At 44.0% G+C, this 24,574-nt stretch overlaps 1 protein-coding gene across 5 annotated transcripts in view; it reads right to left on the bottom strand.

The window, feature by feature from the left end:
* The window catches only part of fgfr3 (fibroblast growth factor receptor 3), a 68,161-nt gene extending 53,162 nt beyond the window's left edge, over positions 1-14,999 (bottom strand). For all 5 annotated transcript variants that reach the window (XM_076146668.1, XM_076146667.1, XM_076146669.1 and 2 more), the window contains exons 1-2: positions 14,581-14,999; positions 7,630-7,864 (exon numbers count right to left, since the gene is read on the bottom strand). In XM_076146668.1, the coding sequence (XP_076002783.1) occupies positions 7,630-7,780 (151 nt within the window). In that variant the 5' untranslated portion in view covers positions 7,781-7,864; positions 14,581-14,999. The remainder of the gene's footprint in view (positions 1-7,629; positions 7,865-14,580) is intronic.
* Positions 15,000-24,574: the final 9,575 nt, after the last annotated feature.

The raw sequence follows: 24,574 nt of genomic DNA, 5'->3' as shown, positions 1-24,574 counted from the left end.
CAGGGTGTATGTGTGTGTGTGGGGGGGGCTCGGGGGGATGGGTGAGATGGAAGCCGAGTTTGGTTTCAATATTAGATGTGTCAGCTGCCTAGGATGTGGGGGGGCTTTAAACCAAAGCACATGTGGGGGCGCGAGCAGAGACCCCGGATCTTTCTTTTTTTAAAACACAGAGGCAGAGGTGACCAAAGAAGGAGGCATCACCCAGCTAAGAGGGACAGAGAGAGAGAGACAAAGACATGAAGAAGGAGAGGTAGAGTAGAAAGGAGGCAGCGGGAAGAGGCCAAGTGAGTGAAATAGAGAGAGAGCGAGAAGGAGAGAGAGAGAGAGAGAGAGAGAGAGAGAGAGAGAGAGAGAGAGAGAGAGAGGTGGAGGAAGTGGAAGAAAGAGGATACAGTGTGAAAAATGGGGTGACCAGGGAGAGAGGAATAGAAGGAAGAGGAAGAAACAGGGAATGATGGATAGAGGGGGAGCGCGAAACAAGGAAGTTGGCAGAGAGAGAAGAGGAGGAAGGAGAAGAGAGAAAGAACAAGTGGCAGTATGAAGAGAAGGAGGGAGAAGGGCCCGGATGAACAGATGTTTTGGTGAGGACACAAGGGGGGAGAGAGAGCGAAAGACGAAAAGAAGAGATGGAGAGGGCAAGAAGGGAGAAGAAAGGAAGAATGAAGGAAAGGGGAATGGACAGAAAGGAGAGAGAAAAGAGGAAGGTCAGAGGAATAGCGCTAGATGAAGGAAGACATTATGGAGGGAAAGAGAGAGAGAGAGAGAGGGGGAGGGAGAGGGAGGAAGCTGTTCTAGGTGCTACTGTTGCCTCATTGGAGACACTGTACAACACACACACTCACACGCATGCACACGTGCACATGCGCACACACATCTTCACAGGCTCTCATTCTTACAGACACACAAGTACAAATACACACACTTTTACTTATTGCCTCTTACCCACTCTGTCTTTCTCTCTCTAACACGCACACACACACATACACACACAATGACAGTGAATAGTGAACAGTGTCTGTCGGCGCGCTGTTTCCATTCATAGAAATGTAAATGAGGCAAAGCAGAGCCAGACAGGACAATCCTGCTCCTGGTTAGTGGTCAGGGGGAGGTGGGTGGGCAGGGGGGGGGGGAGGTGACAGAGTAGAGAGCAATAGACAGACAGAGGGTGAGAGACGGAGAGAGAGCGAGAAAGAGAGAGAGAGAGAGAGGGAGAGAGCTAGAGACAGCATGAGAGACCAAGAGACAGAGAGAGGGAGATAAAGAGAGAGAGAATGAGAGAGAGGGAGAGAGAGAGACAGACAAAGAGGGGAGAGAGAGGGAGAGAAAGAGAGAGGGAGAGAGACCTAGAGACAGAGAGAGCGAGATAGAGATAGAGACAGTCAGACAAGAGGAAAAAAAAGGAGAGACAGAGAGAAAGTAAGAGACACAGAGAAGGAGTGAAAGAGAGATAAAGAGACAGTACAGATGTATGTATGACCATTTAATATGTATGTGCACAGAGAACTTTGTGTGTGAGTGTGTGTGTGTGTGTGTGTGTGTGTGTGTGTGTGTGTGTGTTTGTGTGTGGGTGTGTGTGCACGCGTGTTGGACTTCATACAGCTCTGCATACAACCTGCCATCTGTTTGCCTCTGCAAGCCACAAAAAAACAGCCGAACAGGTTTGGCTTTAAGCAATGACACACACACACACACGCGCACATACACACACACACACACACACACACATTAACACTGTGAGGAGGACATTCTACGTTAACTTCATTTTACAATCACCATCCATCATGACAATTCAATCAAATTAATGCAATTAAGCCAATGGCTGCCACAACTCAGATGTCACAGATGTGAGTAGAGGTGCATGCCTGCATGTGTGTGTGTGTGTGTTGGAGGTTTAACGGAGAGTGAAACTTTAGAATAAAACACCATCATTCAGTCACTTCTGAGCAAACATTTTGTCAGGTTTAACTGCTGACCCTCCCCCTCCTCCGTCTTCTGATGGGACACAACGCGCCTCTTTGTTCCCCTCCATGTCGGCCTTATCTCTTAAGTATCTCAACAATTTCCTTAAGGGGAGCTTTGTAATTAAAAACCGGCCGTATGTCAACACCGCTGTCAGCCAGCGGCATGAAAACCGCCGCAAATTGCAGCAACAGTATGGCAAAGGACATGTACTGGTGTGTGTGTGCGTGTGTGTATGTATGACACAGGCATCATTAGGGCTGAAGCAAGCTATGCAAAACCATCAAAGAGCTCCAAAAACGGAGTATTCTGATCTGTTTGTTTTTCTGTTTTCCAGACAAAGCAATGAGCACAATATGAGGCTTAAAATGAGTTCATGTGCAGGTGAAATAATATCTTTATGCATATGAGAGAGAGAGAGAGCGAGAGAGAGAAAGAGAGAGAGAGGGAGAGAGAGAAAGGCACCAAACCTGACTGGTAAGGCTGGCAGAGGTTGCACGTGAGCGGAACACACACGCGTCTCTGTTTTCATCCATAATTCATAGTGTGACTTGCAGAGAGAGAGTTTCAAAGGGCATTAATGAGATGTGTTGATACATACGTCGCTGTGGCCTGCAGACGAGGCCGTGGGCAGACAGGGACCTGCTGATCTAAAGCTGACAGTTCCCTTTCTCCCCATACCAAGGACCTCTAACCAGGTGTAGAAGGATCTGTGGAAATGTGGTTACTTTTGGCCCGAATTTCACACCGTAAGAGCGGGAATACTGAAATTAAGTTTCAAGCTTCACCTTTATATTCCATCAATAAGCGAGGCTATAAATCGAACTTTAGCCCGAGTTGATATGCCACTTAAATCTTCAGTAACACTTTGCTGAGCTCCAGCCATTTTTCCAGTGTGTGGAACTGTGTGTTATCCTTGGAAAAACACAGTGTCTAGACGGTAACACTCTGTAAGTGCTTAATGAAAATCTCCCTAATACGTAATGTACTTAGACAGACGGGACTGCGCAGAGTAGAGCGTGTACAAATGGTATTGTGTGTACATTATTCTTAAGGCGGATTTGAAGGAACGTTCTGAAGGTTAACACACAAATACATTCACAATTTATTTTCATAGTTATGCTGTTATTTGCTTGTGGGAGTATCTTGTAGCTGCTTTGAAAAAGCAACCTCCTGTGTTATAAATGCATCTCTAATTTGAATATAATGTTTAATTCCCGTCCAGAAAAGTGTCTAAATCGTCAGACGGATTAAGTGTGTGATGGACTGAGAATAGAACGACTATTGTTCAACAAATCATCATTCTCCAGCGCTTATTTGGCCAGCAGGCTCGCCAAGCCTGCCAAAAGATTTCTTGATAATGTTGCCAAAGAAATGAACATTTACGGACTGGTCGAGACTCAGAGGTGTTGCTGAAGAGGAATAATCATTTTGGTGGCATCGTAACTCTTAATTTGCGATGCGGCGGGCCAATTGTGCGGTGCGTCTTGTCGATCCCACACTGACACACACACGCACACACACACACATACATACAGAGGTGCGCATTTGCATAATAACCTGATTTAAGGGCGACATACTGTGTGCGGAAAATTACACGACTATCTTTTCCATAAATGTAAGCAGAAGTACCTCCCCAGGGGTAAACATGCAATCAGCTTCAGTAAAGTGCATCTCGCCACACAGAAACATCTCCATTAGATACTGTATTTGTAAACAATATGGTATATAAGGCTGAGCGGTAAAGAGATAGAAATATGATTATTGGAAATCATATCCGTTTGCTTCCTGCGACTGGCATTTCACAGTTAAAGGAATAATTCACCACAAAAACTCAAATGGCTGACTGATACATTTGGATAAAACAGCAGATTTGCCACAAGAGATGTTCAGACGATTGTTTATTTAAACGCGTGGGAAGGTGACCCAGTTATTGTCAGTGCAAAGGAAGGCGACAGATGTGGAGTGAGGAGGGATTGTCCTTGTTTTTTGTCCTTCAGATAACCCACACCTGTCTCAAGAATTGAATTTAGGCGACTTTTCCGCAAAAATAGGACACTTTCTCTGCCTGCTCTTTAGAACCATGTGCGATGCCAGGCAGAGTGTCACACGAAACCAACCAATCAACATGTTAAAACTCAATTTACACTCAGATTAAGACACTAGTTGGACTTTTCCAATGGATGCACCGTAAGGAAACTAAAATCGGCATAAATCAAAGTTATCTTACTCAAACAAACAGACTTGGGTTAAGCAATAAGGAAATCATATGACGCCCCAAATACACAACGTATCATGTATATGCATGTATAATGAAGTCAACTCTTCAGCACTGGCATAACTAATGTGACGAATGTAATGTTCCTCCTCTCCAGCAGAGGAACCGAGAGCAGGGCGTCATGCTTTTCACTTTATTTACTTATTCCACTTGTTTTTAATCAAGGCTCTTGGCTTTGTGCCAGCGTACAGTACACACAGTTATCAAAGACTCACAGAGCACAGGAGAGGGCTTCAAAGGAGTGTGTGTGGGTGTGGGTGTGTGTGTGTGTGTGTGTGTGAAAGAGAGAGAGAGAGAGAGTAGCAGAGAAGGAAAATAGGTGTTGGCAAAAACAGAAAAAACAGAGATAGAGGGGAATGACAGAGTGTGTGTTTGTGTGTGTGTGAGAGAGAGAGGGAGAGAGAGAGAGAGAGAATTGTAGAGACTGAGTGTAAATCTGTGGCTGCTGAGGTTTTAACAAGTCTCCTAAAGACCCAAACAGCCCCTACTGACATTTACAGTCCTTGCTTAGGGGTGAGATGGGTGGTGTCACTGACCATACACACATCTCTCTCTCTCTCCCTCGCTCTCTCTCTCTCTCTCTCTCCCTCTCTCTTTCTCTCTACCTATCTGGCTGTGACTTATACACACAATTTCTTTCTATTCTTTCTTCTGTATTTGTACGACACACCCATCGCCCAATCCACACACAAAACACTCTCTCACACACAGACACACACACACACACAAACACAGTCTCTACCATCCTTTAATTTCAATCTTTCTCTCTTTTCATCTTCTCTGTGCCTCTGTTCATGCAGACATAACATTCACTTAATGGCAGACAGCACGTACTGTAGACCTGCTTTGTGGCACAAACAGCAGCACCACACACACACACACACACACACACACACACACACACAAACACACACACACAGATTCAACGGCAAAGCTGAATATTCTGTATTTATTGGTCTGTTGTTTCACAGCAAACGGTGGAGCAGAGGAGCCACATATTTCATCTGAGCTCAACAGGGACATTTGATGTGTGTGTGTGTGTGTGTGTGTGTGTGTGTGTGTGTGTGTGTGTGTGTGTGTGTGTGTGTGTGTGTGTGTGGTCAGTAAACAGAGAGGGGAGAGGAATAACACTCACTCACTCACACACACACTGCTCTTTTTGCCATCAGTCACTCAGGTCGGTCACCTTGGTCTCTGAAACGTTTTGTCTCAGAGTTTGGAAAGGCCACCGGCATAAACACCATCATGCTCTAAAGCAACACTATGGAAAAATAAAATTTCCCTTTACACACACACACACACACACGCGCACAAACGCACCCACACACGGCGCTGCTTACCTCTCTCATGCATAAATACAGGCAGGGTATGAGTTAAAGATGTGCAGCACAGAGCATCTCTTGCGCTGTCTCTTGGATTTCAAAGGGCATTCATGAGCTTTAACCCAAAAATGCAAAATAATGATGATGAAATATGTCATATTCTTTAATCATGGCTTGTATATCAAGCACATTAACAAGTGTGAGGGTTGAGCCTATACCTAAAGCAGCCTGCAGGGGACAGTGATCAATTCACACCGGCATGCCACAGCTCAACACAAACATGCAAATCAGTCACAAATATTAATGCTTGGTCCAAATTACAGCCCAATTACTTTTAATCTATATTTACCGACATGGTTTTAAGCTTTCAAGGGCATTTCTGTCCTTAGCACCTGCTAATTTCTGACCCTGGCAGAGATAAATGGAAGTTTGCTGCTCAGCACTGTGGTGGCTGAGGGGAAATTGTGCCATCTGCCAGTAAACGACGGTCATTTTATTCCTACTGCTCGTCCATCTGTGGACATGGGGAACTCTGCTGGGGGCCCGCAGGGAGAAGGGCTGGAGGCCAGAGATGCCGACCGGCCACCGCGGCGGCTCAGCCAGTAGCAGTATGGCTGGAGGATGGAAGAGGGGTAGTGGAATTTTGACAGGTGGAAGACGCAGAAATACGACGACACTGGATTTGTGATGTCTGATATTTCAGTGGGTATCAATGATTCTCCCAAAGTGTAAGTGTAACCTTATTTTTGGTATTAAAGGAGTCTTCCCGTGTCATATTGAAAAAAATCACTATGCACTGGTAAGACAAAGCAGTTAGATCTGTTTCTATTTGGCCATGTCTGCATTTCTGTGCAGGTACAAGATCACAGTCTGCACACTTGGCACCCTGACGGCTTTAAAAACACATTCAGAGTTTGGATGATGCCAAGCATGATAGCCTGTGATGGCTCCCAGCAGGGAAGGCAATCAGGCGTGCAGACTCACAACACAGCTATTGTAACAGAGGGTTTAACATGAGAAGGGCAGGAGGCAGATAGAGTCGTGAGTTATGAGCGGTATTCACACACAGGTAGAGGGCTGACAGATCTGCCTGACCTCAGGTATTAGACAGAGCGCTGTGACACACACACACACACACACGCACACACACACACACGTATATATGCTAGACAGGGTACTCTCTGGAAAACACCCAGCTCCTCAGCTTTCTTAATGTACTGCAGCGTGCAAAAGTGTCAAAGTCTCATTTTAAATAACCCTCACATGAAAAGAAGGCGGGAGAAAAAACAACACTTGGGAAAAAAGATGACTCTGCCGTGTTATGTTTCTTTTTATGCAATATGGCGAGATTAAAGCAAACACAGTCAGCGTTTACTTTGGATTGATCTTCGGGATTTCTCCGCCTCGAGAACAAAGAGGGAGAAAGGCGCTAAGCTCAGCGAACTAGGAGGAGTCCAATTAATTCTTCCCCATAAAAAGACTCAAACTTTCTCATAAACAATCAGTCTGAATTTGAAATATAATGTCCCTATGTGGAGAGTTGAACATGAGTAGATCTGAGCACAGATGCCATGAGGGAATGAGGGAGATTAAGCAGGAAGGATGAGTGTGTAGGGAGCAGCTGTATATGTTTTACTTCTTCACAATGAGCGAAATCAAAGTTTTCATTTCCCGCTTCAAGTATGAGCAGAAATGGACAAGTGGATCGACCGAACGAGACACCACAGCTGAGCTCGGCTGATTAAGACACCAACGCCTTCAATCGTCGATGAGCATCAATAGTGACGACACAGAATTAGAACAGACGAACAACAGCGGGAAAAAGCTGTAAACTCATGGGTTTAGTGCTGTTTTAAGGACATTTTTGACACAAAGGGTCGCATCCACATGGTGCAATACACACCTGAGACTTCACAAGTAAGACAGAATGAGGCAGCGGTATGATAAAACTGTTTGTCATGTCTTGATTGTGTGTCATTGTTGTCATACTAGTGTTATCCTACAGCTTTACATGCTACGTATCAAGATCATTGGCTAAGTTTCCATGCATGTGGATGATGTCGTTGGTACCTGTGGGCTGAGCGGTGGGAAGCCGGGCCGGGGCGACGCAGAGAGGCAGGAGGAAGGAGATCCAGAGCGAGCACCAGAGAGCCGTCATTCCTCTCGATGGCGAGGCGAGACGCGCAGCAGCGAGGCCTGACTCCAACTCAGGCAGCAGCATCCTCCGTTTGCATGCTGTCCAGCAGAGCGGCGTCCCCCGACACCGCAAGGAAACGACCCAACAACTCCAGCCCCTACCGCTGACCTGGAAAACAAACAATGGGAATCGGCGTAATCAGAGTGGGGAATCTGGAGGTTCTTGAAGAGATCCAAGCCTGATTGAACGCTAAAATGAGGCATTTTATCACACATCATCATACTTGTCCGTGCAATCTGACACACTTTCCCAGCATAAGACCACAAAATTGAACACAGAACATCGAAGGACCTTTGAGTCTACACACACGCTACTAGATTTGGAGCAGACATTCCACACAGATTTCGAGGATTAGGCTCTGGAATCCCTCTTCACAGCCTTTCTCGGGAACTTTCTGGGATCACCTGATGGTTAAGACGGGTGGGACGGAGCAGCGATATTACAACAATAGTATCTGAGCTCAATTAACCCGAGTGTAAGGCAACTTTGATGAACCAATCGATCCGCCTTTTTCCCTGCGTGAGCCCGGCATCTCTGCACAAGTCGACTCTCCCAAGAGATGACATCATGACGACAATGCCAAAAAACGAGAGAGCAAGGAAGCACATTTATCCCCCGACTTCAAACCCAAACAACCTGTCATCTCTTTCACGGGAATGTTTTCTGCTTGAGAAACTCTTGTGCCTGGTTTAGCAAGCAATTGACAGGGATTCACTAATCTTCCTACGGGATGAGGAATGCCGAAGTCTACAGTATCAGTTGCCCAACCCGCCCGGCGGCTTGAAGCTAGAGGAGGAGGAGGGAGCGTGAAAGCGACGGGCGAAAGCTCTACGCTCTCTGTTTGCTTAAGTTGGAATGCACCAAAGTTCACAGCGAAAACAGGAGTTCAAGACTCAAGACACGCGATCTTGTTTTAACACGATTCTATCTTATTTTGTCTAATCCAAGGAAAATAATCAAATCAAGCACAACACGCAGAGATTATCAGACATGTTTAAAGGTGATCGGCCTTCATGTTATTCTGTTTCGGTTCAGTTGGTTGATGCGAAATCAGCATGAAAGTTTCTTAAAACAAGTGAGGATTAAGTAATTAGATCAGGACATCTCTAGAAAGTTAGACACAGGTACTTTGATCCCTGAAAGAAAAGAAAGCGAGAAAGATAGGCGACACTCAATTCTTTCAAATTCCACTCTTGGTTGTCATTGATTGATTGATTGAGTTTTTCAAATTCAATATTCATATTTGTTGTTAGCTTCATTTTTGGCCAATTTTTCGACATGATTTAAAAAAAAAGTCCATTAGATTACTGAGCATTTGGCTTGTTTCTAGTAAGGGAATTTTTGCAGTGGTCACAGAGAGCTATGAGCAACGTGCCCAGAAAAGCAAAGAACACACACACACACACACACACACACACACACACACACACACACACACACACACACACACACACAGATGAAACTACCACTGTTAGTTTAAACTTGAGCGGCTCTGTCCAGCTTCGGAATAGTCGCGCACGGTGCCCAAATACGCATGTAACCACCATAGCACCAAACACACCCACCTACACACACACACGCAGACATTTGGTTGCTCGCACACAGAGAGGTGTATTGTACGCACACACACACACACACACACACAGTCCAGAGAGAGGTTGTGTTGTCTTAAGTCTTAACAGTGCTGTTTTTCTTTCCCTCTGAGGACCTGTGACCCACTCCTTGCTCAGCACATACTGAAGCCCGGCCGACTCTGCAGGCTCTGTTTGCACATTATCACTCTTACACGCAGAAAACACACACACACACACACACACACAGATACAACCAGAACTTTTACCCAGCACAGAACTTCAAACACAAAGTCTAACATTTTGGGGGGAAATTCCGTCTGATGGTGTTTTTGTTCGAGCCACAGTTATGCTGCGTTCATGTGCTGCCAGGAACACTGTATTTACAAGTTTGCCTGAGCGAGAACAAACAGTTAGAAACAAGTGAGATTGATACTGGATGTGATACTTTGTGTAAGCTATGATGTTTTAGGGGTCGGGTGAAGTGGGAATGTGATTTACTCCCGGATGTAAGGGAAGCATGAGACAGGTTTGGAATCGCTGAAACGCTCGGCTAGCAGTTCCCCCCTGTTTGCAGTCTGTGTGCTAAGCTAAGCTAAATACACTCAGTATCTATACATCTCTATACTGAAGGCAATGATGTGATCGAACATTTCCCAGCTATTTCAGATGGGGATATTGTACTTTTGAAGGCTTTAGTTACAGGTTACTTTGCAGATTCCTATCTTACAAGATAAACATGACTATTATCAAGTAATAATCTGTTACGGGCAACTTCTCCGGATCTCTAAAACCATCTTCTTGATGCATTGACAGACTTTACAGAGACTCTGCAGAACTGAGCAGCAACACAATTCTTAACTGCTTAAATTAACACACTAAAATTCTTCACAAGTGCTTTTCGTAGGTGAGTACTTTTACCGAAGAACGTGTGTGGATGAAAGAGTGTTACTTGTAATGGAGCATTTTCCACTAAAGGAGTATTCATTTCACCACTAACACACACCCACACAGAGACACACGCACACTCACACACACACACACACACGCTCGCCTAATCTAAACAGGGCCACAGCTCCTTTCATGCTCCATCGCACTGTAACCTTTTATGTTCTTTATATACACTTCGGGGGGCAGAGAGATCTTGTCCTCCTCACCCCTCCCTCTTCTCTCGTCAAGCCCATCCTCACCCTCTTACAACACAAGACGCCTACATGGCGCTGCGGTTTGTTTACACAGCCCGATAAGGCCTCATGGTCTCCAGGCGTGGAGGTAGCAGATTGCGGGGAGGAGAGACTTTTGTTTTCTCTGGCAGGTAGGCACGACTTCAGCCTGGCAATGAGCTAATACTGTATCATGGGCACACACACACACACACACACACACACACACACAGAAAACGTTTGCATTTTGACGTTCCTTCACTCAGAGTATCGGGAGCATGTGGAGATCTGTTTAGACAGGCCGAGCAGCCTCGCTCGCTGTGGATGCGACAGGCTCTCAACCTTCTGAGGGGAAAAAGGTGAAAAATAATCAAGAGCTTTGGATTGACTGCTGAGCCGCTGAGAGTTTAGACAAACTCCACACACACACAGATTCCTTTAATGGGAAGAGCAGCCAAGTCTTGCAAAAACGATTAATAGCACTAAACTGAGACAAATGACAGTAATTATTCTCCTCCTTTTTCTGTATAACTCACTGCTTGATACAGTATATTTATTGTCGTGGAAAGAGGAGGATAGAAACTGCTACAAGTGCAAATTCAGGCATTTCCCTTCAGTCTTTAAGCTGTTGGAGGTTATTTTTGCTGTATTTAGTCAGGAACACACCTCAATTATAACTGTAAAAGCCCCTTAAACTGTTCATGTTAACGTCAAGTTGAATATAGACACTGTAAGGAACTTTAAGTGCTTGAACAACTCATTTTGATCTTTAACAACCTAAAGTATGCGTCGCTTACGCTCCCACGTTGACTCTTAAGTGAATTATATGAAGTTTTATTCGCTTCATCTCAGTCTTATTTAAGGTTTAAGCTTAGCACCCTGTGCACTAATCTTACAAATGAATATAGATTTAAGAGGCTAAACTTACAGATTTACAAGACTGTGATTTCATTTTATGATACTGACTAATGAACTTTGAAGAACTTTTCACCGATTGAGTCAATCTGTAGAGAAGTTAGAAACAGATTGCAAATTGAAAAACCCACTTTGATTCAGCTTGAACAGCTTGAATGACTCAGAAGAGTGTGGCGTGTGTGTGTGTGGATCCCAAAGAAACAGTGAGAGGTTCAAAGCCCCCTCAAGTGTTTTGATGCTAATATTTTCTTAAAGCATAAAAGGGAAACACCACCAACTCCCCGACAAACTGCAGTGAATAATACATGAAGATTAATCATGCAGAACTATCTACGCATTGTAATCGCTCAGAGGCCGAAAAACACTTTAGCCGGGGTTCAGATGCTTGTCATGTCTCCGGTCACATGCTCCTCACACCTCTCCCTCTTTCATAATTAAGCCGGCGAATCAACAGCGGGGCAGCGTCGACTTAAGTCATTTTTGGGGGGAAAAAAAGGGATTAGAGGTTTGTGGAGAGCACGAGTACAAACAGCAGCCGGGCGGAGGGCGACTGGGCTGAGGGCGGAGACGAGATAGACCAGAAAGAGAGAGAGAGAGAGAGAGAGAGACAGGGGGACAGGGGGACAGACAGACGCATAGAAGCTCTCAGGTGGTGTCTCCTCCACTGACTGCTGAGGTGGCACGCTCATGTGTTCTCTCTCCTTCTCTCTCTCTCATCCCTTTCTTTCTTGCTCTTCCGTCTCATTTGTCTCCCTTCTATCTCTCCCTCTCCTCCGTCACTTCTAATTTCTTTCTTCCACCTCTTCACTCTCCCTCCTCTTGTCTACTCCATATCTACCATCTCACTGCCTGTCCCGCTCCTCCTCTCCCCCTCCCCCCTCACTCACTCTCTCTCACACACACACACACACACACACATACCCTCAGGTGAGAGGTGATATTGATCAGGTGAGAGGGGTGTGGGGGGGGGGGGGGGGGGGGGGGGAGGCTCCACTTGAAAGCTGTCAGAGTTGCAGTGTGTGGCTCCAGATGCAAAGCGCTGGAGGCTGAGCGGCGTTTCACCTTGGGCTGACACTCAGGCGAGCGGCTTGGAACATCAGAGCACAGCGCGGTGCGGCGCAGCGTGCGTCGTGTGTCTCACTCTGCACATGCTCTTGTAGTGTAGAAGTATAGAGAATGACTCATAGTGATGCCGCAGTATATGAAGTGTCACATAATGAACGAAGCTGCTATTGAGTCACTGTGTGAGTGTGAGTGGCAAAGAAATCAAATACTATACAAATATTACAGCGACATCATGGGAAATTAAAAGGCTTCAAGGCACAATAAGGTGATTATGAAGTGTGTTATCACTGCCACAGGCTCATTATGAGGCTCTACGGGGGGATCGCAGTGATATGATGGGAGCTGGGAAGCACTATGATGCCCTTTAATGCCACTATATACTCGTAATTTAACATTTCAGATGTGTTACAAGTTATTTTAAAGTGAATTTCAAGTATTTACACTACCATTGTGATACTTTAAGTGTTAAAATACCGGGGATTGAACTTATAAATGATTCAAAAAGTCAAATGTAATCAATTTTATGAGTACAGGAGTGCCAGTAAGCTTTATATTATAGGAATATTACAGTAAATTAGTGTTTGGGGGTGTGAAATGTGTGATTTCACCCTCCTTTAGACAGTTTTGGAGCCAATTACTCCAGTGTTTCCTCAATTGAAAGAGAAAAGAAGACAATCGAAACAAAAACTCCACAAGCAGTGATGGTTTCGGGCCAATTTCTGTAATGGAAAGAGGCAATCAGAGTCTCATTTGCAGCCCAAATGTGTGGAGGTTTCGCCACTGATTGAAAACGCAGCAGCCTGGTGTGCATTATGTCTCAGGTCAATAGATGCAATTAATTTGACGCATTAGCTCGATTATTATCATCCCCACGCTTGTTCCTGACTCTGACGTTTAATAGGTTTATGCAACAAGAAGTTCCCAATCTCCTTCCAGCCTCTCATATGGATGCTGTGACTTGACGTGGAGAGCGAGAGAGAGGGAGAGAGAGAGAGAGAGAGAGAGAGAGCAGAATCCTCATCTGAATCCCATTTTGAAGTGTTTGAAGAGGGGCTGAGTGATCTGCTGCTGAGGAGAGACAACCGCAGAGTTCATTCATTCAAAGAGGGAGAGAGAGAGAGAGAGAGAGAGAGAGAGAGAGAGAGAGAGAGAGAGAGAGAGAGAGAGAGAGAGAGAGGGAGATATCTGCTTTCTGGAGAAACTTCACAGATGACGGGGGCATTAGGGAGTGTGGCGCTGCTTTGAAAACGGGCTGGTGTGTGATTCATATTTCAGCCAGGGAAGACGTCACTATGGTAATGAGGAGAAACGGCGTGGAGCCTCAGCCGAACAGGAGCAGAATGCCAGTGAATGTCAATATTTTACATTTTTTGACATTTATATTATGCATTGGAACGTTTGGATAGTGAGAAATGGAAGCTTAACTCACAGGGGGGGTCACCTAGTGGGCATCCTCAACCCACATATCTATACACATCACCCTGCGCAATGACAATTACACGTTTGAAATTGTATCTGACGCAAAATTCTGGTTAAATGCTTAATTTCTATACGTAATCTCAACGATTTAAAAAGGCAACAAATTCAATGGAAACCAAAAGATGTTCAGTTAAACTAGTGAAAATAAGAAAGATAACCATTTCCCTCACTTCTTATACGAAAAGTTATTAATCCCTGATCGCAAATGTACAATTTCGCGAGTTATTGCGGTTTTGCCACCGTGTGCGTAATTTGTAACACACACAACTACGACAGAATGAAGGAGCTTTCTGGAATCCCTGCGTAATTTTTACAAACCGAGTTGATCAAATTTACTGTGTTCAGATTGTCCGATCAAGCCGAGCGCAGGAACCGACGCGCCGCCGGGACGATTACGCACAGACCCGGTGACGGACGAGCCCGTCCAGTGCGCGCCACCTGTCCGATGCCAAGCCCGTGAGCTGGTCCACGCTTCACACACACACACACTCACTTAAACACACTCGGAGCGACTACATGACGCCTTCTTAAAGGTGAGAGCAGAAAGAGCTGGCCAACCTGTCCCGACTCACATCTACAAGGAAGTGAAACTGTCTGTCTCTTACAAACGAATAATAATTATACTACTTACCAAGTGTGTCCCGTTTTGATAGTAAATCTCAGCTTTCCAGATGTCACCAAGCGTTCAGAGTTAAAAATAGCTTTTATTCTCCAGTAAACTTCACGAAACCCCACAAACTTGTCCTAAATCCGTAAGTCCAGTTTGGTGCCAGTGGGACAAAATAGACAGAAACCCCCTCAGGACTTGACACGAGTGTCCTCGGCTCAGGCACCGCCGCTGTGATAAACCAACTTCTCCACTAAATCCCGTTTTCCACTGCGCACTGCTGTCCAAAGTGTCCAGACCTCCCAGATGCCTTCATCCTCTCCGGCGGCGGACGGGACGCGGTGATCGCGGCTCCTCTCTACTCGCTTGCTCAGTTTGGGCTCCGTGAGGTTCTCTCCCTCGGAACAACCACCTCGGACTGGTGCCTCTCCTCCGGTGGCTGCCTGAAGTACAAGCCGTGTGGAGCTGCTGTCAAAGCAGCGGGGGTACGAAAGCAGAGGAGTTCCGCTTTTTTTGAACTTTCAAAATAAAACCAGCTGTATTGAACCATCGCAATGCTTCTGAGACAGTATAATCCGCAAATTTACTTTCGTCCATATTTATCACATTATACATCATGAGGAGACACAATGTTCATTTACAAAAGTTACCAGAAAACTCGTGTATTGTTTAAATCTATACAACATTTGAAGTATGAAATTTGTTCCTATGGGATATCAAATATTGTTCTCTTAACCTCGTGTCAAGTCACCCAAAATTACTTTCTAGGATCTTTTAAACCTGTTTTAACGTTTATATTACGTCACATGTTGCGCTGATTTCTTAATTTTACTTAACAATTACTTAACTGTTTTGTGATGGAAGCAACTTTGTAAACGGTCTCAAAAAAATGTTTTACAAATTACAGTCATCATCAAATTAGGCAAAATATTAGGCATTCCATTGACTTGTACCTGGACTCTGCTCAATGACAATAAAGTTGAATCTAAATTAATCTTATCTAATCTCACAAAAATACACTATCATGAAATTAAAGAAAGTAATAAAGCTTTTATTTTGAAGGCAACCTGGTCCGATCGCGCGCGTGCGTGCGATTGTGTGCGTGTGTGTGCGTGCGTGTGTGTGTGTGTGTGTGTGTGCGCGCGTGTGTGTGCGCGCGTGTGTGTGTGTGCGTGTGTGTGTGTGTGTGTGTGTGTGTGTGCGTGTGTGTGTGTGCGCTTGCCTCCTCCGGGCTGTGCGCCGCCGGCAGACAAACAGCAGCAGCGGGGGAAGGAGGATCAGATTTCGGCGCGCCGCCCTGCACGGAGCCGCTGGAGGGAAAAAGAGAGGAACGACCCAAGCGCCACCTATCATTCATCCACTAGTCCACTAAAACTCAATCAAACCAGAAATTATTACAGTGTTTGGGTCATGCTGTCTGAAAATAGCTTAAAACGATATCTTAGGTTCTTTATTGTAATCAGTTGCTGCTAATGTGAGGTTGGGGGGCCACTATGGGGACCGTGTGGGGACCGTGTGGGGACCGTGTGGGGCCCGGGTGGGTTTCTCACAAAAAGAGGAATAAGCTAACAATTCCTAGTTACTTCCAAAGAAGTCATATGGGGAAACTTTGGCCAGAATCATGCCAAAGATTGATTGTGTCAGAGCCAAACTTTCTTGTGGACCCTGTTTTCTCCTTTACAAAAGCTTTAAGCATTATTTAAGCTAAAATAACCAGATTTTCAGGAAATGTACATCAAAACTAGGTGACTGACATTGTTTTGGGAAGTTGTAAGATTCTGGAGGTATTTGGCGTTAACATACCACGTCTGTAGACCTTTGAAAAGTCTGAATTCCCAATTGAATTGCGTTATCCTAAGCTTTGGGGCTTATCACTTATGCGGTGATATCAAACCAGTTGGGAATCAATGTGAGTAAGCAAATGTATAAAGTTACAATAGGGAAGCAATCCGAAAAATGACACACATTAATTCTGTATTAATGTAAGCCAGAGACACTACAGGCCTTTCCCCCGTATTTTCCTCCATACACACAGAGGGAAAGGAACCTAATCAAACTAGGTAGTAAGAAATAAAACAAAACAACAAAAGAGCAGAGTTTGAGTGATCATTTATGAAATTCCCAGTCATGTGCAACCTGTGAAGCAACACATTTAACAGTGTAGCGCGCAATCATGTCGTGTGTGAAGACTGCATCTCCTGGGTCCTGATCTTTATGGGTGTTTCTCACTAATCTTATGGTATGGGGTGTGTGAGACAGAATCAATAAACAGATTTGGATGTGTTTGATGAAACAATGAAGTCATTTGTTTCAATGTGGTTTATACACCCAGTATAAGTTTGGACAAAAACAATGAAGGATCCATACACATTTAGGAGGTTTACGCACACGTTTATGTAGCCTGAATTTGTTGATACAATGAATCAACTGTTAGTATCTTTAGTTTGTTCTTGTGTTATCCATCATTTCATGCAAGATCTGCTGTCACCTTTTCCAAAAGACGGATGTCTACTCGTTGTTTCAATCCATCCCATTTCTATGAAATACAACCTAATGTTACTTTGTGTCTTTTATGCCGTTTCACTGACTCAAACTCTTCAGTGTAAGCACTTTTTTCAAGGATAAATTGCCTCCCTATCATCCTTAGCCTACAAGCAGCCCAAACTAATGTTTGACAAGTCAAACCTGAAGTGTGCTGAGTGAACAGTAAATTACCATTAACCAGCCGTTAAATCTGCCATACTGTATTTACTAGCTAATTAGTGCTGTCAAGACAGAGGTGATAGCACCCACCACTGCTTTGAACAACACAGCAATTACTGTCATCTCTTAAACTGTGTTTTGAGAGGGCAACTTTATGATGCAATAAAGCAGAGTGGCCCTCAGCCAACTGACTCAGGGCCAATGAGGAGGCTGGAGGGGGGCGCCGCACTGGAGTGTTTGTCAAGGTGGTGGGGGGAAAGTCGTCCCTGTGATGTGTGACAATCAATGTCAACGCACCGTAAATTATGGATACGTAGATAGACAGATTGATTGCCATTTAACATGCCCAGTTAATTACCCAAATGATCTATGATTGGGCCACATTTCAGAAATTTTGCTCAGCTTTTTGCAGTTTGAGAAGTTTCGTTTCAAGCCCATTTCTTGGAGCCGTGACCGGATTGGATATTGTCAATTTACAAAAACTGGCTACAGGTTTTGTAAACACAGACATCACTGCTTGTCAATGTAACCATTCGGTGTGAAGGTAGACATTGCAGGCTTCAATCATTGATAATGTATTCTTGTAGTGAGAGATAACACAAATGTTTCAAATATTGTGGAATGTTGGTGGCAAAGTTGTAAAAGAAATGATTACAGCGTTGCAGGATTTTGTCTATTGGCACTGCCAGACTCTACCAAAGACCCAACCGTGACACCATGATGTAGTGCGTATTGACCAAGTGGAGAGTTGACACCTCCATTTTATTTAATTAAAAACAAGTTCCTGGTTTGAATTTTCCACTCAGTCATGTTAGTTTGTTTTCCAGGTCGTATTAATCATTAACTTTGTGACTTGTGTTAGTATTAGTTTATTCATATTTTGATTATAACCACTATTTTACATGAGAATGCACAATAATGAAGCAGAGAAAAATCATGTTACTATTCCGATAAACTATTACTATAAGCATTCTAACTCTCTTCCATCACACTTATTTCAGCGCCATTTTTTTTGACATTTTCGCTTTAAATCAACTTAAACTGATAGAAATCAAACCATTGTCTTGGTTTCACAATACTCTAAAGCTTATGGGAAAGTCAACAGGATCAAGCGTTTCTCATTAAGTAAGTCCAGGCTGGTGATGAAGCCGCGCTCACTGACCCTTTGGACTACAGTGTTTTGTGAGAAAAGGCGATGTGAGGGAGGCGAGCTTGGGAACAAAAGCCAGCCGACCGGGAGGAGAGGTCATACAGATGGTGAGAATGCTCAGTCAGACAGCTCGAGTACTGATGGGCAAACTGACCAAATGACCTCTGCATTACACACACACACACACACACACACACACACACACACACACACACACACACTGGCTCTCCACGACAGCTAATGGTGGTAGGAAAAACAAAACTGCTCCCTGCACCCCCACAACACCCTCGCTTCTAAATGAATACACACAAACACATGTATGCAAAGACACACACACACGCACACACACACACACACACAAGCACCCACCCCCTCCACTTACATTCTTCTCCCCCAAGCCCCCCGGGATACAGACCAGCAGGAGATGAAAGGTGAGGCCTTTTCATTGAAAATGGAGTTAAAAATTAAACAACAACAAAAAAGACTGAGAGCTCAGTTTGATTTCCAAACGGTAATGATCCAAACAGAAATATTCTGCAGGAAATATGAGCAAACATCACTAAATTGTTTTTCTTTTGCCCAGTTTCAGCCTTACTCTTTGATGTCCAAGGAAAATGATCTTATCAAGCACAATATGCCAGATTATTTTCACAATAGCCGGCCGTGAAGTGTTTGTGTTTCAGCTTGAGCTGCCCAGAAACAGTCTGAAACAGTCTGAAGAGTGGAGTGGATGCTTGACACATTTTCATATAATATCCCAAACATCTATGATGAGAAAACAGTTCTTTTAAGAATCAGGTTAATCAATGTAAAGAATTCGTATGAAGTCATTTATACTGTTACTGAGACCTGTAAACAACAACGTGTTGAGTGCATGTAAACGCTGTATGTTTAGATGCACTCAATACCCTGAATATTTGCCCTTATTGTGATTAAAGGCAAAATGGGGTTAAGCTGTACAGCACCCATTGAGGAAATACATGCAGGTGGAATACTCCAGTTAAGATGTTTAAGATTTACAATCAGATAATCTTTGTCTGTTAAGATCTTGGCGATTCAGTTTGGGCAAATTTAATAGTAGTTAGGTGTATACTTGACATTTATCTAAAAAGTTTATTTATCACCTTAATCACAGTATAATCTAAGTTTTAAAGTGCATGTAAATATACGGAGTGATAACCCAGAGAACCTTCCATGTGAGCTCCGTTCACACTGCCTGTGTGGGCAAAAGCCGATTGACTCACACTGGTTTTGTTTCTATACGTGGACAAAAGCCATTAGCCTAATGATTAACATGAAGGATTCTGACTGGACAAAGACGCAGCACAAAAGCAGTGAACTGATCACAGGCTCTCTACCCTCTTCACTGGACGCTGAATCACACACACACACAGTGATTCAGGGTTCGTGGGTACTCTTGCTCTCGTGTAGCACAATCTAAACTTTTGGCAATGGCTTTTTTACATGAATGCACTTTTTTTATGGACTCTGCCTACGACTTCGATTATACAAGGAGTCATTCCTATGAACTCTGTCCATCTTTACACAAAATTGCAGTATAGACAAAGACACACAATACAGTGAGCATGTACCACCGCCTCACAAGCTCACATTTCTGGGCTTTATTGTGTCAAGATTTGCTGAACAGCTGAATCAAGGACAGTAGCAGTGGACATTTGTGTTTTTTTTGCATGAAATGAATGAAATAGTGATGAAAAGAAGACCAATCTGGATAAAAGACATTTTGTACCCACATACATAGAAACAGAGTTGAGAGCACCATCTGCACATACACAAACACACAGACACACAATGTATCCAAAGAGGGACAAGGGATTCCTGTGTAACCACAAATTGAGATGAAAGTGCACACCTCTGGATGAAATGAGCTCAGCAGGTTTGAAACACGCTGTGAGGTGTGCTGAGTGTGCTGCACTGGGTGGAATGACTGCAGTAATGGGGGCTTTTTTCACAAGAGGGGAGGTAAGTGCATGAATCTGCTTGTGTTCAACAGCCACTCCTATTACACTTCTCCAGAAGGCCGCTCAAGCCGCCAGTCATTTTTCGCAGTGTGGTTTGATGTTTTCCCTCTCTCCTCGAGGAGCGCGAGACACAGTTTTGACGGCTGGAGCCAGCTCATGGTTGCTCCCTCACATGTCGCTTCTCTGCAGGCTGAAAGGGAAAATCAGTCAGGTACAGGCTGGATCGCTTTGCTCATGCAGCCCTGAGTGACACTGGATCATTGCTCCCAGAGGTGGAACAAGTACTCAAATCCTTTGCTCAAGTAAAAGTACCAATAGTATGAAAATTGCAAAACAACTGCAATATTATTTCAGTCAATATTTCAGTTTTGTTGTTTCTTTTTTTGCATAAGAGCTGAGCGCAAATGTGCACACAATTTTGTTCCAACAGACTCATTCATTCGTGTGGTTTAGCATTTGTATTGTAGAATGAGCCACGCCCACTCAACTGTGTCATCTGTGTCATCGACATGTAACAATTTTTAATAATTGTGCAAAATTGTAAACTGTTTGGACAGATGATGGCTGACAATTCATCTATTCTATGAGCGCTACACACTCATAGATCATCCCTTACCATGTGAACAGAGCTAATGTGGCCAACAGTGCAGAGTGAAAGCTGCACGACATGTTTTACACACTTATACTTTAATACGGTGCTGTGGATAAACCCTGTTTGATGAAACATAGTTCAGTAAAATAGAGCATGCAAATACTTTTATGTGGTTTGTTGTCTTATGCTTTGGTGGCAGAGGGTGGGGTTTGCTTTGGTGAAACCATAGATAATCATAGGATGGTATTTTAGAGTCTGTGTAGTCAGTGGCACAGGCAGGCAGTCATTTCTGTTCCCAACTCAAGAGTTCAGTAAAGGCTTCGCTGTCAGGCTCCTGGGTTTGTATTTTTCTGCTCCCCGCTTGCTGTCCGCACACACTGTGAAGAAATGTGTTTCATGTCGATCCATAGCAAATGCACAGAATGCCATTTATTGTACAAACGGCAAGCTAAACTACAGAGGCAGCAAGAAAACATGAAGCCAAGGGAAATACGTGAACCGAGGCAAACAGATTAGCTGAGGTGAACTGAGGTTAAGATGTGTCTGCTTGAGTTAAATGTCCTAAAGGTTCTTATTTATATCTAGGGTCTGTTCCGAAACCTTTGCAGTACTTCAATATACAACAAACTCACACAGATCTTACTACCCTCCCTTGCTGCAGCACCGTTGTGCACACTGAGTAAAAGCAAGTCCCTGCTCTTGAAGTCCCCTCTCCCTGAAAAGTTGGGGGAACTCAAATGTGAGAGAGAAGTACACAAAAGCAACCTTTCATGTTGTATCTGCAGACTTTCAACAAAGACACTACACTACACACACACACACACACACACAAACACACACACACACACACACACACACACACACACACACATTGTACTGCATGTTAGGCACAAACACACAGATGCACTCGCAGGGTCGACAGATATGACAGGCACACAGCACTCACAGATGTACTTTGCAGCTGTCATGTGTGTGTGTGTGTGTGTGTGTGTGTGTGTGTGTGTGTGTGTGTGTGTGTGTGCCTCTTGTGTTTCAGCCTGTGCACAGCTGCATGTGTGTGTATGTGTGTGCCTCGGGATAAACATTGATATATCAAGGTTTTGTGTGTTTTTGATGAACATTCTAGCTTTGTCAAATCGATGCTTTTTTCATTAACTCTATAATAATTCTTAGAACTAATTTGTTTGGCCTCACCTTGTTACATGGACTCAAGTTGTATTCGCCCAGATTAATATTACCTGAGCACCTTTTTCATTTAGGAATTACCACCAACATCTATGGTTCTTGGATCATTTCTGTCTGTGCAGGACGTCTCCTGTATATCATAAAGACGTCACATGCTCTAAGGTCCATAATCTTCACAGCAGAGGTGGAAATATAAGCAAGAAACACGCGAAAGGAACTGCTGCTCCTGCTCGTGTTGATAGTAGAGCAGCTTCTCTGTTCTTTACTCCTATTCAGAACCAGTTTGGCACACACACTAACACACACGCATACAAAAGCATTAAGATGGTAAAGTGCTAAATCTTCTCTCTGTTGTCCACAAACACAGTGGCCGGTTGTTCCACAGCGAGGGCCCCTGGCACGCTGCAGCTGCCCCCTCCGTCCAGGCTTCATCTCCTCGCTCCAGCCTGAGCCTTACCTCCTTTCTACTACTGATTATGAACCGAGGTGTAAAACTGAGAGTCAACAGAGGAACAAAACAAAGTCCTCAGCTGTGTTTGCGTTTGCTCTCGCGCCCCAAAAAACAACAACTCCAGAGTCAAAAAGCTGCAGCTCTCTCTTCTTCGCCTCATTCTGACGTGAAAATCTGCTGTTTACAGGGGATAAACAAGAGAAGCGCTCTGCCACACATAGCCATTTATATTCAAACTTGAGTCAAAATCAAACATGGGAGGGGGGGTGTGGCAGCATGTGAGGCCGGAGAGCGAGATAAACATCTGGCCTCGACATGGAGCGGGAGACTGGGTGGAAACCAAAAAAAGAATAATGTGTAGGAATCAGAGGAGATAAAAGCGGGAAACGTTTTCAACTCGATTTCACTCATTTGGTCTCGTTCAGGCTTAAACACTTCAGTCTGATTAAACAAAGCGGCGTTATCTAATCGTTGGACCCAAATGTCAACTGATATCTTGGTTAAATAGGCAGCTGTGAGTACTTGGCAAGAAACACAAGATTTAAAAAAAAAAAAAGCAAAAGCAAAGTCTGAGTGGCAGCCTGCTGAGGAGCTGTGGGTGTCTGACGGCGTCGCTGCCAAGCAGGCAGCATCAAGTTGGAGATGCTGATCACTGTTTGGATTATACTGAAATGTTTCTTTATTCCTTCTGCACGCCACTAAGTCTTCTAACATACAGTAGATCATATCGTGAAATACCAACGGTAAAACTCACAAAAAGGCAGATTATAATCACTTTGTTGCTAAATTTGGGATGTAGGCTCGTCCAGCAATACAATGATTTCAATGTTTTGAGAATTTCTACTTTTCCACCACTACATTCAGATTTTACTGTTGTTAGAAGTTATTTGGAATGGACTCCCTGAACTTTATTTCTTGTTTCAACTCATTTAAAAGCACTAACATTCTGTCACCTCATGTACCACTTCCGTTTTATTTTGAATCTCACTGTCTTGGGGGCGGCAGTGGCTCAGTCTGCAGTAGACTTGGCTGGAAGCTGGAGGGTTGCCGGTTCAAATCACACAAGGACCAAACAAAGGAAGATGTGCTGGTAGCTTGAGGGATGCCTGTGCATCTCCTGGGCGCCTGCAAGGGGCAGCCCCCCTCACTCTGAATCTCTCCATCATCAACTTGTGTACGGACCGTGTGTTTCATGGGGTGTCTGCATGTTGTGAGTCCTAACCCGTGTAGAAGTGATGTATGTAGAAAAATAACAACCGAGTGAGGAAAAATAATTTCCTCTTGGGGATCATTAAAGTAAGTTTCTTTCGTTCGTTCTTTCTTTCTTTCTTTCTTGTCTCTGTTTCTGTCTTCACTTTCTACCCTCAGTGTGATTAACCTGCCTCCCCTAATGTCGTTCACCTGTGTCTCGTTGTCTCCTCCCCTGTCTGATACATATACCCATGTGTTCTGTGAAGGTGTTAATCTGCGCTTGGGTCCTCTCTTCTGTTAAACCGTGACATTAAGATTTCCTGATTTTCGGGAAATTTATCTCCGACCTAGTTCAGTGACAATGTGTTTATATTTATTATATATTTATATATAATAGTACACTTTTGCACTTCTGGTTGGATGCTACTGCATTTCATTGGCTTGTACCTGTACTTGCTCATTGACAATAAAGTTGAATCTAATCTAATCTAATCTAAATTTGTGTAAATTGCAGCATTTTGGACATATTTGCTGTTTAGTCATTGGGTTCGTAGACCTTTGAATGGACCCTTATGGATCCATGTTGCTATTTCCTCAACAGCACAAGCCACAATAAAAGCTAGCCCATCTGGTCTATCCCCATATATTGCCTTGATAGATCTGTTTTCTTTGAGTACTATTTTTTGCCTTGCATGTCTGTGCACAACATTTCGGCCAGCTACTTCACATATAGGACGATATCAACAAGCTGCAAGAAGTTAAGA

The sequence above is a fragment of the Genypterus blacodes genome, unplaced genomic scaffold (genome assembly GCF_046128005.1).
Source record: "Genypterus blacodes isolate CSIRO-AG114 ecotype Tasmania unplaced genomic scaffold, CSIRO-AGI_Gbla_v1 ptg000033l_1, whole genome shotgun sequence".
Taxonomy (NCBI): Eukaryota; Metazoa; Chordata; class Actinopteri; order Ophidiiformes; family Ophidiidae; genus Genypterus; species Genypterus blacodes.
This window is presented reverse-complemented; position numbering and strand designations above follow the sequence as displayed.